The sequence below is a fragment of the Odontesthes bonariensis genome, chromosome 5 (genome assembly GCF_027942865.1).
Source record: "Odontesthes bonariensis isolate fOdoBon6 chromosome 5, fOdoBon6.hap1, whole genome shotgun sequence".
NCBI classification, from domain to species: Eukaryota; Metazoa; Chordata; class Actinopteri; order Atheriniformes; family Atherinopsidae; genus Odontesthes; species Odontesthes bonariensis.
The window spans coordinates 27,951,435-27,968,675 of record NC_134510.1 but is presented as its reverse complement, the minus strand read 5'-3'; the positions used below and the strand labels follow the sequence as shown (position 1 = coordinate 27,968,675).

General features: G+C 43.5%; 1 protein-coding gene across 1 annotated transcript in view; it reads right to left on the bottom strand.

The window, feature by feature from the left end:
- Nucleotides 1-13,858, bottom strand: part of bcl3 (BCL3 transcription coactivator) — a 28,463-nt gene extending 14,605 nt beyond the window's left edge. The window contains exons 1-2 of the mRNA XM_075466725.1: nt 13,022-13,858; nt 12,293-12,410 (exon numbers count right to left, since the gene is read on the bottom strand). Of these exons, the coding sequence (XP_075322840.1) occupies nt 12,293-12,410; nt 13,022-13,544 (641 nt within the window). The 5' untranslated portion in view covers nt 13,545-13,858. The remainder of the gene's footprint in view (nt 1-12,292; nt 12,411-13,021) is intronic.
- Between the last annotated feature and the right edge of the window lie 3,383 nt (nt 13,859-17,241).

The following is a 17,241-nucleotide window of genomic DNA, read 5'->3' as shown; positions in this document are numbered from 1 at the left end:
TGCATGACTGATGACAGCTGGAGGTTTTCTGCACTTTTTATATTCACCTAACTCAAACCACTGAATAGTAGTTCAGCATATTAGGAAAGGCATTTTAATAACTCGCTGAGACCTACTCGGATACTGGAGCACATGATTCTTTGAGTATGTGGAGCTAAGGTGATGTAAATGTTATCTCATGCACGGTGGTCCCACAGGCATTTTTTAAATGAGCCTGACTTGATTTTTTATGCACAAGCATACTTCTCTCTGTGATGCAGATTAAATTAAAGGCAGTTCTCCAAGAGGAAACTACAATGAGAACACCTACTGGTTTGCCGTATCGTTGTTCGTGTGCGCTTCTGCACATTGAAATCCTTGGGCACCAAGGAAGGACAAATGAAGTATGAAAGTACCCGTTAACATCGCTCATGTCTGTCATTAGCAATGATTCTACATCTGATTGACTTCCCTAACGTCTAAAAAGGATACTTTAGTAATTAATTTGTCAAGAAACACTGGACTGTCCCTTATGAGAAGAATGGAGATAACAAGAGTTCTTTGAGACTGCAGAAACCTTTTCATACAGACACTGTGGTGATCATAGAGTCCTCAGAACCTTTGTCCAAATGTGCCTGTTGAACGTAATGTGCCATTCAGCAGCACTGGAAAAAAGTACTTCTGCCTTATCCATTTCATGCCATAATTGCTAAAATGGTTATATATATTCTTTTTGAATAAAAATGAAATATAAACAATTAAAGCTTGTTAGCAATCTACAGTAAAATCTTAAAGAAAATGTATGTGGCTTATATGAATATCATTCACAAGATCGCTGTTTAATCATGGCAGAGTAACCTCAACAACATATACATCACATAATTACACACCAAAGTGTAGGCGAAGTAACATTCTACAGGCAGGTATGTTGAATTATTGATTTTAATTAAGTATAGTCAATGTTATTGTCACACAGGGATCACACTGCTCAGCCTCCCTGGGTAGGTCTATTCGGGGGTACTGGAGAGGAGGATCCGTCGGATAGTCGAATCTAGGATTCAGGAGGTGCAGTGTGGTTTTCGTCCTAGCCGTGGAACAGTGGACCAGCTCTATACCCTCAGCAGGGTCCTGGAGGGTGCATGAGAGTTTGCCCAACCAGTCTAATTGTGTTTTGTAGACTTGGAGAAGGCGTTCGACCCCTGGGGAGTCTTGTGGGGAGTACTCCGGGAGTATGGAGTGCCGGACCCCTTGATATGTGCTGTTCGGTCTCTGTATGACTGGTGCCGGCAGTAAGTCGGACGTGTTTCCGGTGAAGGTTGGACTCCGTCAGGGCTGCCCTTTGTCACCGATTCTGTTCATAATTTTTACGGACATAATTTCTAGGTGCAGCCTGGGCGTGGAGGGGGTCCGTTTTGGCAACCTCAGAATCGGGTCTCTGCTTTTTGCGGACGATTTGGTTCTGTTGGCGTTGTCGGGCCGTGACCTTCAGCTCTCACTAGAGCAGTTTGCAGCCGAGTGTGAAGCGGCTGGGATAAGAATCAGCACCTCCAAATCTGAGACCATGGTCTTCGGCCGGAAAAGGGTGGAATGCCCTCTCCGGGTCGGGAATGAGATCCTTCCCCAAGTGGAGGAGTTCAAGTATCTCGGGGTCTTGTTCACGAGTGAGGGACGAATGGAGCAGGAGATTGACAGGTGGATCGGTGCGGCGTCTGCAGTGATGCGGGCTCTGCACCGGCCCGTCGTGGTGAAGAAGGAGCTGAGTCAGAAGGCGAAGCTCTCGATTTACAGGTCAATCTATGTTCCTACCCTCACCTATGGTCAAGACACAGGACATGTTGGAGAGACTATGTCTCTCGGCTGGCCTGGGAATGCCTCGGGGTCCCCCCGGAAGAGCTGGAGGAAGTGGCCGGGGACAGGGACGTCTGGGTTTCTCTGCTCAAGCTGCTGCCCCCGCGAACCAATGCCCGGATGGAATGTTATTTTCTTAATGGTCTTTAAATTTAGTACGATAATGACAGAATGTTTTATTTATGTGATCAGAGGCAGAAAATTCTACTTTATCTAAGTGATCCCACTGACAGTTGTATTTTAGATGTATGGGCATGACTCACAGTTATTACATTGCCTTATCATGACTAAATGGGAAACTACTATCTGTGGTCTATACTTGAGGCAAAAGAACAAAGGCCAGAGTTAGGCAGGGAAGGGCAGGAAACAGCGGGGTGATGGTATGCCATAGAAATCAGTTTAGCAGGTTTTTTTTTTCTTAACAATTTTCTTTCTCATACTATCATAAGAAGCAGCTTCCAGTAAGCGCCAGATTTGTTTTATGTCACATCCTGTTGTCGCTAAAAAGTCAGTATTCTTTCTTCTCTATCTTGGTCTATGTGCTCTGAAATCAAGCCTTATAGCTGCTTGGTTTCTCACAGGGGCTTTCTGCAGGTTAGCAGAGTCAGCTTCACCCAGTGGATAAGTCAGAAACACAGATACAGTGCAATTAAGCAACAGGAAACAGGTACTTTTTGAGAAGTTAAAGCTAAAAGTGTATTCGCGCAAAATATAAGGTCAGAAAAAGTTCTTACAGTGACAAATGCACTTGCAAAGTTTTCTTTCACAAATGGGTCCCAAGCAAGTGACACAAAGAAAGTGTCAACCTTTACTTGGCAGTTGAGGCAAAATAAATATACTATATTGTTTATGATAAAGTCAATTTCAACAACTGCCAAAAAGTACCTGCAATTTTATAAGCTGAGAGTGCACGCTCTTGATCACAGACATTAGCTCAACCGTACGGCATGACACACCAAAAATCGGTGTTGCAGGGCAGGTTGCAAGTGCAACTGCAAAAAACAATTTGATTATTTGCTTCTGACATCAGAGTAAAAGCAGAACTTTGTACGTTGAGTGAGAATGACGGTTCTTTCCTCAGATGATCCCAGTTCCTGTAACTGAGCTCAACACTGAAAAAATCAGCATCAATAAAGGCCAAGTCACGTTTACTGGACATGCAAATTAAAATATAATAATAGCAAAACTAGACTAAATTAAAAAGGACTCCACTGTATGAAGTGCCCCGACGATATATACAGTGACTGGATCGGCAAGACATGGCACAGCATATTTGCAGTCAAATATAGTGACAAGCTGTTTAAGTACGAGTTGAACAGGGTTTGCCATCCTCAGCCTGGAGGAATTTGTTGTGACAAGTGTTGCTCTGAACATAAAGACAAATGCCAGCTGCAGTTTGACTCAGTCAAGTAATAGTGAATCAGTGCTAAGCTTAGATGACCAATAAACATTGAGCTCATTGGGATGGTTGATTTTATACAGGCTTGAAATCATCCTATCTTGATTGCAACACCTTATTTGTATCTGTATCCATCTCTTTCTTTTCTCTTAAGATGAAACTGTACTGTTTCTTGTTCCTGGAAGTGGGGCAGACCACAGCCTGAGATAACCCTCGGCACAACACTGCACTGACGCAGACAGGAGTCTTAAACTTGCTGTTATACAGGCAGCACAACTGTATGTGTGTGTTACAGATGAAGAAAAAGAGAGCAACAGACAGAGAGAAAGAGATGCTGCTGTGAGAAACGACAGCATGTATGTGGTATCCTGTTTGGTATGGAGGGTAAGGGTGCAGCCAGACTGACTGATCAGATGTCTGACATATTCTGTGGTCTGTGGACCAGCTGAGCAGTGAGGTTATATGTCAGTTTGTGTGGATAGTAAACAAAAGGGAAGCTCACAGTCCTCTTGACAAGAAATGACGACTATAGTCCGCTGAGCTCGTCATGAAATCTTCATGTGGGAAACACATCTGAGCAAACTTGGATAAGCAAGAAGTTAAGTGTTTTGTGGGAATTGGGTTCTTAGTCCACAATCATCATACTGTAACTGTAACCACCGCATACATTTTATGGTAATACACACTATCAGAGAGTTAATGTCCAGGCATGGGTTGCCTTTGGAGATCCCATATCAAAACATCCATGGCTGATATAGTGTATTCGCCACTGCTTAGGTTCACAGAAAACTTAGACAAGCAACAGACATGCAAAATCTCAGACTAAGTAATAACTTGTGTCATACAGTGGTTAATGGGTGTTGAATGATAGAAAATAGGTCAGAGGGTAGACATGTAATAATAACCTGTAGCGACATATTTACACTATAGGTAACCTCGTGTCATGGTCAGCCTATTTGTACATAGTTTTTGGGACTGTGGATTATCATTTTGAGACGTTATGTGTCTTAGTGAGGTTAACTTCCTTTTTTGTTATAAATTTGTTTTTATTTATGCACCCCATTTAGTTTTAACTCCTACTTTAATTTTACACTTTTGTTTAGCTGCCTAATTGCCCCTCACCTGTGTTTCATCAGCTTCTTGTTTCATGCCTCGTTTCTCTTTCCTTTGCCAGATCGTCATCATATCCAGCCATCTTTCTCCAGCTCTGTCTTCTGCCCTTTATTTTGAACTCAGAACAGTTTGCCTGAACATTTGAATTCCTGCATCACAGTGCTGTTGTTTTTACGTTTTGTTAAACTTGAGTTTCTCCACTTCCCAGCTTCCTGTGTTGTTCTGTGTGTGGTTCTCTCCTTAAAACATGACTTTTTCTATAAGAACACATGGTCGTATAAGGAAAACGAGTGTGAGACTCTTGGTAAATGCCTCAGTACTTTACACACTGTAAACACCACAGGATGGTAGCTTACTGACGATATTAACTAAAAATGTCTTTAAAAAGATGGACAAGCAAGAAGTGAATGTTGATGGATCTGATTAAGAACAATGAGGACAGCTTGTAGCAAAATACAAGCATTTATTTTCTGAACGCGTTACTTAAAGGTAGGGTAGGAGATCCTGGATTTTGAGTCCAGCGAAGCTGCATTTTGAAAATACACAGGTCAAAAGTCCCAACCCCTTTATTCAGACTTCCCCCCGAAGCCACGCCTCAAGAGTACATGAACGCGCAATGCTTGTTCACGAGCACGAAGGTGCACGAGCGCTGTTCTGACAGCAAGCATCGATTGATTTGGCTAACTTTTGCTAACTTTTTCTCATGGCAGATTCACAGGTAAGAAAATACCTTTCAACATCATAATTAACCGTTTAATAATGCTAGGTGCTAGCCAAGCTGGCTCTAGTTTAGCTTCCTGCCAAGCTTCTGGGCACGCGTAATTCGTTCACGAAGAAGGGTACGCGCACAGGGGGAAGGAGGGGGAGGGAGGAGCAGATTGCAGTTTGATAGACGCATCAGAATCCAATCATCGTTAACAGTCCGTTTAGTATGATTGGATAGTGTTTTTCCTGGATTGTTTGTTCTAGAGGCCACTAAAACTTTTCATTTTTGTGTCAAAACTTTTAATTAATTGGTTGCAATGGGGGTGTGAAGAGTATTTCAAGTAATATGTAAAAAAATGCTCCAGAAAAAGAACCCCTACCCCACCTTTAACTGTATTCGTTTAAATCAATTGAGAACATGTACTGAGTTGGATTAAGCAGATATAGAAAATAGATGGATGGATGGATGGATGGATGGATATTGAATAGTTTATGTGGCTAAAGTCTCAATATGAATACATTTTTTATTCCAGCAGCTATACCAGCAGCTGGTAGTAATGCTTTACAACCACCGAAGCGCTAATGCGCTGAACTGTTTTTTTAACGCAGCCGGCAAACACCTCTGTGTGGAAGTCCTTCTAAAAACACAAACGCTTTTAGGTAAAGCTAGCATGCCATAAGCTTACCACAACTATGCACTGTTGCATTTATAACCAAAGCATCAGGTGCTCTTTTTTTGGTGGGGGAGGAAGCCGGTCAGACCTGGCAGGCCCAAACGTATTGTGAGGGTCTGTTGGGAACGGCTGGCGGAATCTCCTGCAAGGAGGAGTTTCAACTCCCACATCCGGCAGAGCTTCAACCATGTCCCGGGGGAGGTGGGGGACATTGAGCCCGAATGGGCCATGTTCCGTGCCTCCATTGTTGAGGCGGCCGACCGGAGCTGTGGCCGTAAGGTGGTCGGTGCCTGTCGTGGCGGCAATCCCCGAACCCGCTGGTGGACCCCAGTGGTGAGGGAAGCCGTCAAGCTGAAGAAGGAGTCCTATCGGGCCTTTTTGGCCAGTGGGACTCTGGAAGCAGCTGATGGGTACCGACAGGCCAAGCGGAACGCAGCCTCGGCGGTTGCTGAGGCAAAAACTCGGGCTTGGGAGGAGTTCGGGGAGGCCATGGAGAACGACTTCCGGACGACCTCGAGGAGATTCTGGTCCGCCATCCGGCGGCTCAGGGGGGGGAAGCGGTGCACTGTCAAGACCGTGTATGGTGAGGGCGGGGCTCTACTGACTTCAACTAGGGACGTCGTGAGTCGGCGGGGGGAATACTTCGAGGGCCTCCTCAATCCTACCGACACGCCTTCCGATGAGGAAGCAGAGTTGGGGAGCTCGGACGTGGGGACTCCCATTTCTGGGGCTGAGGTTGCTGAGGTGGTCAAAAAACTCCTCAGTGGCAAGGCCCCGGGGGTGGATGAGGTCCGTCCTGAGTTCCTCAAGGCTCTGGATGTTGTGGAGCTGTCTTGGTTGACACACCTCTGCAGCATTGCGTGGACATCGGGGGCAGTGCCTCTGGACTGGCAGATCGGGGTGGTGGTCCCCCTCTTTAAAAAGGGGGACCGGAGGGTGTGTTCCAACTATAGGGGGATCACACTCCTCAGCCTCCCTGGTAAGGTCTTTTCGGGGGTACTGGAGAGGAGGTTCCGCCGGATAGTCGAATCTCGGATTCAGGAGGTGCAGTGTGGTTTTCGTCCTGGCCGTGGAACAGTGGACCAGCTCTATACCCTCCGCAGGATCCTGGAGGGAGCATGGGAGTTCGCCCAACCGGTCTACATGTGTTTTGTGGACTTGGAGAAGGCGTTCGACCGTGTCCCTCGGGGACTCTTGTGGGGGGTGCTCCGGGAGTATGAAGTGCCGGACCCCTTGATATGGGCTGTTCGGTCGCTGTATGACCGGTGTCAGAGTTTGGTCCGCATTGCCGGCAGTAAGTCGGACATGTTTCCTGTGAGGGTTGGACTCCGTCAGGGCTGCCCTTTGTCACCGATTCTGTTCATAATTTTTATGGACAGAATTGAGGGGGTCCGGTTTGGCAACCTCAGAATCGGGTCTCTGCTTTTTGCGGACGACGTGGTTCTGTTGGCGTCGTCGGGCCGTGACCTTCAGCTCTCACCGGAGCGGTTCGCAGCCGATGACGAGCCGTGAAGCGGCTGGGATGAGAATCAGCACCTCCAAATCCGAGACCATGGTCTTCGGCCGGAAAAGGGTGGAATGCTCTCTCCGGGTCGGGAATGAGATCCTTCCCCAAGTGGAGGAGTTCAAGTATCTCGGGGTCTTGTTCACGAGTGAGGGACGAATGGAGCAGGAGATTGACAGGCGGATTGGTGCGGCGTCTGCAGTGATGCGAGCTCTGCACCGGCCTGTCGTGGTGAAGAAGGAGCTGAGCCAGAAGGCGAAGCTCTCGATTTACCGGTCAATCTATGTTCCTACCCTCACCTATGGTCACGAGCTGTGGGTAGTGACCGAAAGAACGAGATCGCGAATACAAGCGGCCGAAATGAGTTTCCTCCGCAGGGTGTCTGGGCTCTCCCTTAGAGATAGGGTGAGAAGCTCGGTCATCCGGGAGGGGCTCGGAGTAGAACCGCTGCTCCTCTACATCGAGAGGAGTCAGATGTGGTGGCTCGGGCATCTGGTTAGGATGCCTCCTGGCAGGCGTCTCCCTGGTGAGGTGTTCCGGGCTCGTCCCACTGGGAGGAGGCCCCGGGGAAGACCCAGGACACGTTGGAGAGACTATGTTTCTCGGCTGGCCTGGGAACGCCTCGGGGTCCCCCCAGAAGAGCTGGAGGAAGTGGCCGGGGACAGGGACGTCTGGGTCTCTTTGCTCAAGCTGCTGCCCCCGCGACCCGATCCCCGGACCAGTGGAAGATAATGGATGGATGGATGAAATAGTTTTTAAGTATTTTTTTTTTTAAATACATTTTTTTTATGCCTTTTTAATGAGAGGACAGTTGGAGAGAGACTGGAAGCTGGGGGCAGAGAGAGGGGAAAGACACACAGCACAGGGCCTCTCGGTGCGGGAGTCGAACCAGGGCCAGCTGCAGCGAGGACTGTAGCCTCTGTACATGGGGCGGCCGCTTAACCCACTGCGCCACCGACCGCCCCATGTATGAAATAGTTTTTAACAAGTATGACGATGTTTGACCCATTTTGCACGATATTAATCAGAACATTCCATTAATAAATAATGTAATAGCCAAATGAGCAAGCTTTGTGAAAAGGGTAAATGACCATCAAATCATTCCCTGTGGTTTGAAATAATATTTCCACTTGAAATGCACACCCCTAAAAAGTGTGCAGTTGCTTTCAAGCCTACCTTTCGACACTTCTGGAATAGCATCATTTTTCTCCCACAATAAGGAGAAGAAAAGAGAAGTAAGCCCTTCTCAATGGATTTTTCAGCTGGAGAATTTACAGAGCAATCAAATACAGATCAGATATCTCCATACAGAAAATTAATCTTATTCATTTTGTTTAATCTCTGCTTTTTTATCTCTTACACTCATATATAAAATATTAGTAGAAATATTTTCAACGACACTCGCAGTCCTAATACGATACATCCTAAAGATCCTGCTGATTTCCTGAATTTTTCTATAGCAACACCATGTGGTCAAGGCATTTTTATACTTCAAGTATTACTGAACTCATACATTAGTATTATTGAGAGGGTAACTCCACTGACTGACTGGAAGCACGAGGGGATTTGCTGATAAAGTAAACCAACACATCTACACAAGTGCAAATGATAGCATTTACACACAATAGAAAAGGAGAAAGAGATAGAGATGAAGCCGATAGAAAGGAAGCGGTAAATGAGGAAGTGGGGAGCGGATGTTTGGGTTTTTTGAGCCCATTCATTTAAAAACAGAGAGAACAAAAGAGAGAGAGAGAGAGAGACACCTGAGAAAAACCACAATCATGTTAAAAACCGAACTCTCACTGGTTTTCCCGAAACTAAAGGGGCTCATTGACGTAAGAGGGGCGTGAACACCATCGCTTGCATTATGCATGCACGCACACAAAGCTGTCTATGTACAGTCTGAGAAAAAGGACAAGGATGAGTTTCTTTCTGCAGAATTCACACAAAGGTTCATGCAACCACAAAGCAACAAGAATTGTAGGCATCACACATCTAAGGTATTCAATATTCACGTTCGCTTTTTACCGTATTCACATGAGAGAGGTGAGTAGATGATAATGAAATTGGTGCATGTGAAATATGTATTCAGGCAAGTGGAACAAAGAATGAAACAAATTTCTTTTTTTTCAAAGACAAAAAAATAAAGTTATTTTTACCATGGCCATTTTGAGTCAAGATACATTGCTTCTTTTTTTTTTAATTTTCTTCCACTCTCAGGTAATGACAGCCTTGCTTTGGTTATATCTGGTACACTGAGCAGATGTGGCATGTCACAGGACTTATGGCTCAACAAGATGTTGGTCATCACGAGTTTGTTTTGAGAGGATGCAAATCACGCTGATGCTTCTTGAAACTGCAACATCAAAGAGTCATTTAATTCTTGGACATACTTTGCTTTCAGTCACATGACTGTGTGTGAGTGTGCCCTTGTGTTCTTGTATCTGTTTGTCATCTTAGTTAAGTGTGTGGGTGGGTGCTGAGCCTGCACAAAAAAGTCAATTAACCATGCGTTAAAGTTTAGTATTTGCATCCATGTGCTCTGAAGACTCAATGCCCTGTGGACGGTATCATTCTCAGCCCCCGTCCCACACCTCAAGAGACTAGTCAACTGTCAACTATAAGCTGTTCAGCGTACATTAGCCAACACTATGTTCAGAAGCATTTCATATTCAATCTGGCAGCTAAAACCTATAGCTTTCAGTTTGGTTTTTTAGATTAGAATCACCGCTGGTATTTGGTGAATCATTCGTGATTAACACTGAGCAAGATTTCCTCACAGGAAGTAAAACAGCAGTGAAGAATTTGGCTGGATGAGGTAGGAGAAAGGGTGGCGTGCTTACTGTACCGATTCAATAAAGGTGAGTCACTGAAGTCCCAACCTATAAACTGAGATGATATTCCAAATATCTAACATCCAGGTTGCGCAATACCAAAAGTTTGGTTTATGATGTCAGATAGTTCTGTGTTGAAACTAGTCTTGTTTGGGTCAACCCTTAGTGAATCATCAGTATAGACTCCTTTTTGGCATGACCTGCTCAGTTTCAGGGTTCATGACAACAGTGCTCCTTTCAAAGGTACATCAGACATACAAACTCGAAGCAAAGAAAGCAACAGTCTGCGTATTGCCTCTGAACTAAAATATTGATATTTCATCACATTATAAATCCTGCCAGTGGTTTATATATTAGAACTTACTTGCCATGTCCTTGCCAAAAAAAAAAAAGTATAAGAACATCCAAGATTAAGTCTGAGTCTTGAAGAAGTAAAGATAAGGAAGGCTTCTCCACTCTGCGAAGAGTTCAATATCTTAAAATATTAAAGTTGCTTAAGGTAAAACTGCAAAAGAATTCCAGGGATTTCCTTATGTACCACAAAGCATATCATTGATTAATTTAAAGTATCTGGAGAAATGTATTCACAAGGAACCCAGTCAAGCTTCAATGCTGTCAATTCTACCGTGGAAATCGTTGACCACTTGTTTTCACAATCTGCTGACCCGTATGATTCAAAGCGCTGCACTGTGTGGCAAATGCTGATTATCTCAGCTGCTGCTACCTTTTCTGCCTGGTAGTCATTTTGTGGTTTCAGCAGGAATCCATAGATTGATGAAGCTCATTTTGAGTTTCATGCCTCTTGTTTGACTCATATGTGCTGTGTTGATTAATGATATATTTCTCCCCATGAGAAACTGAAAAATTACCCTAGCAAAAAAACGTAAGAAATCTGAGTATCACCTCCCACTGGCTTCCCCCAGTTGTAAATAGTTTTCCAGTCTCGGTTGTACCAACATTTCCTCTCCTATGTGGTAGTTTCCCCGATATTCTGCTAAAACCTGCATTGTTCACTTTGTGAATTTATGTTCTCTCAAAATTGTCCGTTGTCCAAAAACAGACAGCAAAGACGATGACAAGTTAACCTGCATTTGACCCACTTGAGCGCAGTTTGATTGACATTAAATGATGAGAGCCTCCCTTAGGTTCATCACAGCCTTTAAATACAGGCCAAATATTAAAAAAGCATCAGTCCCTCAGATGTTGAATTGAGGAAACTGGAGCCAATCAAAATGTGGGCCACCATCTCAATTTGTTAGGGGCAATGGATAAAAACACTGTGCAGTTACACACAAAGTGTGACACCGACTGACCTTGTCTAGTATCGTAGTATCGGAATGCATCACTGGACATGGCATGGATAGGTTATGCATCCACAAAGGCACCAGAGAAGCTGAACAATATAAAAGGTCTTGCTTATTTCAGAAAGACGATGACGAACCACAATCGGCATGACAACAGCATGGCTGCATGATAAAAGTCAGTGAGGCCTGCATGCATTCAAGAGCTGTCACCCACTTATTAATTGAGTCATTATGAAACAAAAAATACAAGAAAGCGGTCTCAGGCTCATGAGCTGCTGAAATCCCAAATCAAGCAAGAATGGGAAAACATTTTGCTTTCGAAACTACAAGTGATGCCACACCCTTACAGAGTAATAAAAGAAGAGTTGATGTAACAAAGCAGTAAAATAACTATTTTCAATCAAATATAGAGTTTAGATGATTTGCTAATCACTGCAGTATGTTTTTTTTAAATTGAAAAGAATTTGTGTGGCCTATATCAGTTTATAAATCACTATGTGCATCCATTTTAGACATTTTGTTTTGTAGCAAGTGACTAGTCACTGCTAGTCACTAGATGTTAAACACTCAAGCTGAGTTTAATTAGGTGCAGCGCATCAGAAAAACTAAATTCTGGTCTTCATAGACAGAAATGTAACCTGGGTCAGTGAATCCTCAGAATCTACTGGAAATCTCATGACTATTTATAATGTGGCAGGATTTCAGATTTGTTAATTGAGCCAAGTTTCGAGTTTCAACACAATAGTCCGTCTGACTAAAATTCTATGATTATGTAAATGCATAATGGGGATGAATCATGGTGAAGTTTTCAGTTTCCTATGAGCTTCAGTGACTTGAATGCGGATGGGTAGGAGAGCAGGTTTAACTTATAGCCTACTGTACACCAAAAATTCCAGTTGAAGTCATTTTGAATTTTTTGTTTTTCAACATACGTGTCTCCATCTTCATCTTGATGTGTTGCCAGAGAGATTCCGGCCAGCAAATTTTCAGTCTGGTGGACCAGCGGATGGTGCGGCTCTGGGACCGGCAGGCAGTACATGGGGTAGTGACCTGGAAAGAGAAAAAAAGCAGAAACAGAAAAAAAGAGAGAAAGGCAGATAAGATGAGAGGCAGAGAAGAGGAAAAAAGGACAAATGACGACATACTATTAGTTTGTTTTTTGTATTAAGGAAGTGGGCTACACTGCATGTAGTCAAAGGTGTGAGAGTGCAAAATTCAGTTATGACTTGACCCAGTAAGCCACAGTTCAGTTAACTGAGGACGGATGGCTGCAGAATAGCTGACAGGACATTTTCTCAGCTGCGGCTGCTTCATCATCTGTGACTCTAGCATTCTGCTCAAATGTGATAACTGCTGAGATAATTTCAGCCCTGGCAGCTTGTGTCATAAAACAAAACAGTGTCAGTAGGCTACAAACTATGATTATTTTGCTTATATGATACAATATTCATAAGATCATTTTTTCCACTGAAAAGGAAAGCAATAACTGCAGGAGATAACGTGACGTTCTTTCTTTCACTACACCAAACCATGCAATACCCTTGCAATTATTGTTACATTTAGGGATTGAATATACAAATAGGTTTTTACAAGTAAATCACAAAATAAGATGTAGCTTGTCACGTTGAAAAAAAGTCTAAAAATGCATTGGCGATGCTTACCGTAGTTAAGTGGGTGCAGAAAGCACCAGGGATATCCCTCTGGACTCTGCGCTGACTCTTGGATGTGCCTCGGGGTCACAGGTGCTACAGCAGCCCTGCTTTCATCCGCGGTTCTGTCCAAACGACCGTCCAATCTCTTTTGCAATTTACATTTCGTCTCTCCCGCTGGCGAGGGGCCGTCTGTGCTTCCAGGTGGAGCCGGCGAGGGGCTATTACGGGTCTCAGGTTCGACGGGAATCGGACGTTTCCTGAAGGGAAGCTTTGAGGAAGATCTGCCCGCTGGCCGTTTGCAGGCTGCACTAGTTTCTGTGCCCGGTGAGGCTCTCCCCGAGGGGCTGCGGGGCTCTGAACTGCCCGTCCCCGTGCACGCAGGAGGGGCAGGCGACCCCCCTGTTCCCCGAGAGTCTCTGGCGCAAACCGTGCGCTCTGGTGTCCTCGACCCGGTGTTCCTGCGATTGGTGATGCTCAAATCCAGCGGTGCGGTGGCAACCGGCTGGAGGTTCATGGTCATGACCCTCGGCATCAACTGAAGAAGTTTCAGATGTGTGCGTGAAAACACAACCTCTCAGCGTTCAGGGGAGGTTTAAGTTGAACCAGACAAAACAAAGTGGCCAACTGTGTGGAATTCCCATGTCTATAAAGTCAAATGGGTAGCGATCAAATCAAACCATTACCCCCGTTTCCTTTTGGTCACTGATGTAATTTAGATAAGCGTTCAAATTCATAGACTCGTGTAAATATATACACGAAGAAAAAAAGAAGATAAATTTAGTGGACACCGTGTGTATCCCAGCGCACCTAGGCTTACAGTAATGAGGAACGGTGCAGCAGCGCCAGAGCTGATCTTTAAATGAACGCCACTTTGACACTTGACGGTACTTTCGTTTTAAACCGAAACTAAGTGATCGAAGCAATAATGAGGGAGGGAAGGGGTTAACACCGCGTTGAATTCTAAGTAATTCTTCCATTTCCGACTTGTCTGACATCTGTCTGTTTTGCATGCAAGTTCAATACATCTAACACTGTATTTCTCAAGAAGGATAAGGAGTGAATGGCTCGGTGCTCTTGTCGGTTCGGGCACAAGGGTGAAAATGAATGTGCTGAAATATGGGACAAACCACAAGAGCCCTATACATTTCTCAGTGCATTTTGGGAAACGGCTGTATAATATACAGGCTATGAATAAAAGTTCAAAGTCTGTTGCCTAAAGTGAAAATTGTCTCAGGCAATTTGCAGCTGCATTAATGACAGTATGCTCTGATGTAAGTTTAGATCTAAGTTGAGAGACCTGTTAATGCAAAGCTGGCCCAATGCAGATTTACACTTTCAAACTAAATTGGGCAGACTGTAGGCTATTTAAGGTGGTTTAAAGTAGTTACTGTCAGGCACTAATAAAGAAACTGTAATAATGACAAAAAGACCCAGAACAGGTAAACTTCTTTTTTTTGTGGCCTTTTCTGCTGACATGAAAGAAATTTGCAATTATGTAGCCTAATTTGTGTGTTGTTCATCACGTGTTTTGGTGCATCATGCCATGTTTTATTACTCCACATCCACTTTTTGCTGACCTGATTTCAGATAAGAACACACAGTGTTTTCCGAGTTCTGTTACAATGAGACTGATGCTTCTCTTTTGCAAACGATGTGCACTGCTTCTGGTAATGGCACGTTGGAATATCATATTCAAAAACACTATTGTGTTTATTTCTGTGAATTCATGTGAGCTCATAAAGCTCAAGCTGTAAAAGTATTTCTATAAAAGCTCAAGCAGGCCTTAATCTTTAAGATTGCAGTCCATTACGTGAACACTGTGTGTCAGGTCTTCAATGTGTTCATTTTGTCTGTTACCTTAGGGGTACTGACATTATCACAACGTGGAGTCAAAGCTAAACTCAAGTAACCATAGAGAAGGGAGTAAAGAGATTAAAATAGTGTGGATGCCCATTTAGTGGGACTGACTCATCAATAGTTTCCACGGCTGCATGTGGCCGTGTTACCTGATAATAAAGTCTAAGTACAGCCCTGCAAATTCGCACACAAGCAAACATCACAAGTCATCTCCTTGTCTTTAATCTTATCCTGCTCCACCCTCAACAAGGTTCTGATTACCAGGGTCAATTTGGGACTTTCCTCTTTCCACTGAAGTGTGGAGTGGGCAACGGAAAGTCAAGCTTGGTGTCTAAAGTCCCTAAAACACCCTGACACTGCACAGACATGCTCTGCAGCTGTCAGTGCATTCAACCATTATGGCCCAGTCTGGGATTGTGTTTCACTGTTTATCAAAAACATATATTTGAATTTTCTTTTCTTTTTTATACAGTCAGTCTACTCCAGAAGTGAGGCAGCTTACTGTAGAATGAGAGACAAGCTGAGACTCTGACCTTTCTACATACACATCAACAGGAAATGTCATCATTACCCCTCTAAAATTGAAGAAGAAACAGTATTTTAAGAGACTGCTCCCTCCTGAACTCACAAGATAACAGGCCAAGATCCAGCACAATGAAATGAGGCCCCCTTGTGCAAAGACAGCTAAGGTGCAACCCCGCTCCTAAAATACAGTATGTTCAAGGAACTGAGTTTTTGATACACATATTCATGAAAATATCCGGAACTGAACCGTCGGACCATCTTATCGCTTCCACTTGTGAGTGGTTTGGATATTTGTAGGTTTATATTTTGTGTTCTGCAGCAATGGGACTGCCACTGCTGCATGCTCAGTTATCTTTTCTGAGAAAGAAGATTTAAAACATTGCGTCTAGAAATATATGGGCACTCTTCAGTTGACAAATGAACTTGGAAACTCAAATAGTAGTGGGTGAAATGATGAGATTGCAGAGATAACGAAACTGGATGCGCTCAGTTTGAGTGAGTTTCTCCCCCTTGTGGATGCAAAAGTTAAGAAGTGCTGGCCGTCACGTTTTGCACGTAGTGACGCTAGTTTTCCTATGCAGTGTTGAAATTATTTGGTCGTGTTTCAAATAAGTGTATGCATTCATAAAATATTAGATTTAATCTTTTGCATTGATATACTACAACTATATGATTGTTTTGAAGATATTCATACAGTATTTAGCCATAGAAGACGATGTATTTCTTTCATTAAATGTTCTGTTCATTCTGGTCAGTATTTAATACCCTCTGAAAAAACAAGTATTTTCTGTTTTTCCTGACTTAAAATATTCCAGTCTTGTTTGCTTGCCTGCAAGCAGTCTCTAATTATAAACAAACACAAAGTACAGCTGAGGCTGATGGGAGGCATTGCAGGCCAAAAGCCAAAAACATTGAACAAGTTAAAAATTTAAGACCTAAAAGCAGAAGTTAAGGAATCATCAAAGATATCGCAGCTCAGCCGAACGTTGCACGTACCTGGGTATCAAATTTCAAGGAAATCCATTTTAATTTGAAACACAAACCCCAAGCCTGTGATGGTGTTGGAGGAAAAGGATGATGACCAAAGTAATTAGGACACCGTGAAAGTCTGTGCCAAAAAAATGATACCAATCAATACCACACTTGAAGATATTCCTGTGTGGGCTACTGTGGCGGACCTGCTGACAGAGCAGCATGCAAATATACTGAAAGAGTTTGTGTCAAATTCTAGTGAATGCCAACTGAACTCATTTAATTATACAGTAAACCGTGGTTCTGGCCGACAGACTGGTGAAAATTATCGTAAATTGGCCAATTTTTGCTTTTTACAAGCATCTTGTCTGCTACTACTGTCATGTTAAATATTAAGTAGCCTACACACACTTTCAGTTCTACTGTTTTATTTACTGGACATGATGAGAAATCATGGGGTCCTTAACCAGATCTTAAGACTGGGTAAATACGAACTCAAATTACTCCTCTTTATAACGTTGCTTTAGTTCAACCGAGGTTTGAGGCATTGGTTTATGCACAGCTCTCTTAAGGTCCTGCCACACCATATCAATCAGATTAAGGTCTGGACTTTGACTTGTTGCAGCACCTTGATTCTTTTCTTTTTTCACTACTGGGACGATTGGCAGCTGTCTCGAATGTTTTCCACTTGTGAATGATCTTTCTCTCTGTAGAATGATGGACTCATTCTATTGGACTCACAATGGGCTCATTCTACAACAAATTGGAAATCTCCTTATAATCTTTTTGTTAGCCCGATTCTTTCTTTGGAAGCCCAAGAACAAGCTGGAGAAATCTTAAGTTAAATAAAGTATTTATTAGTGGTTACATGTGAA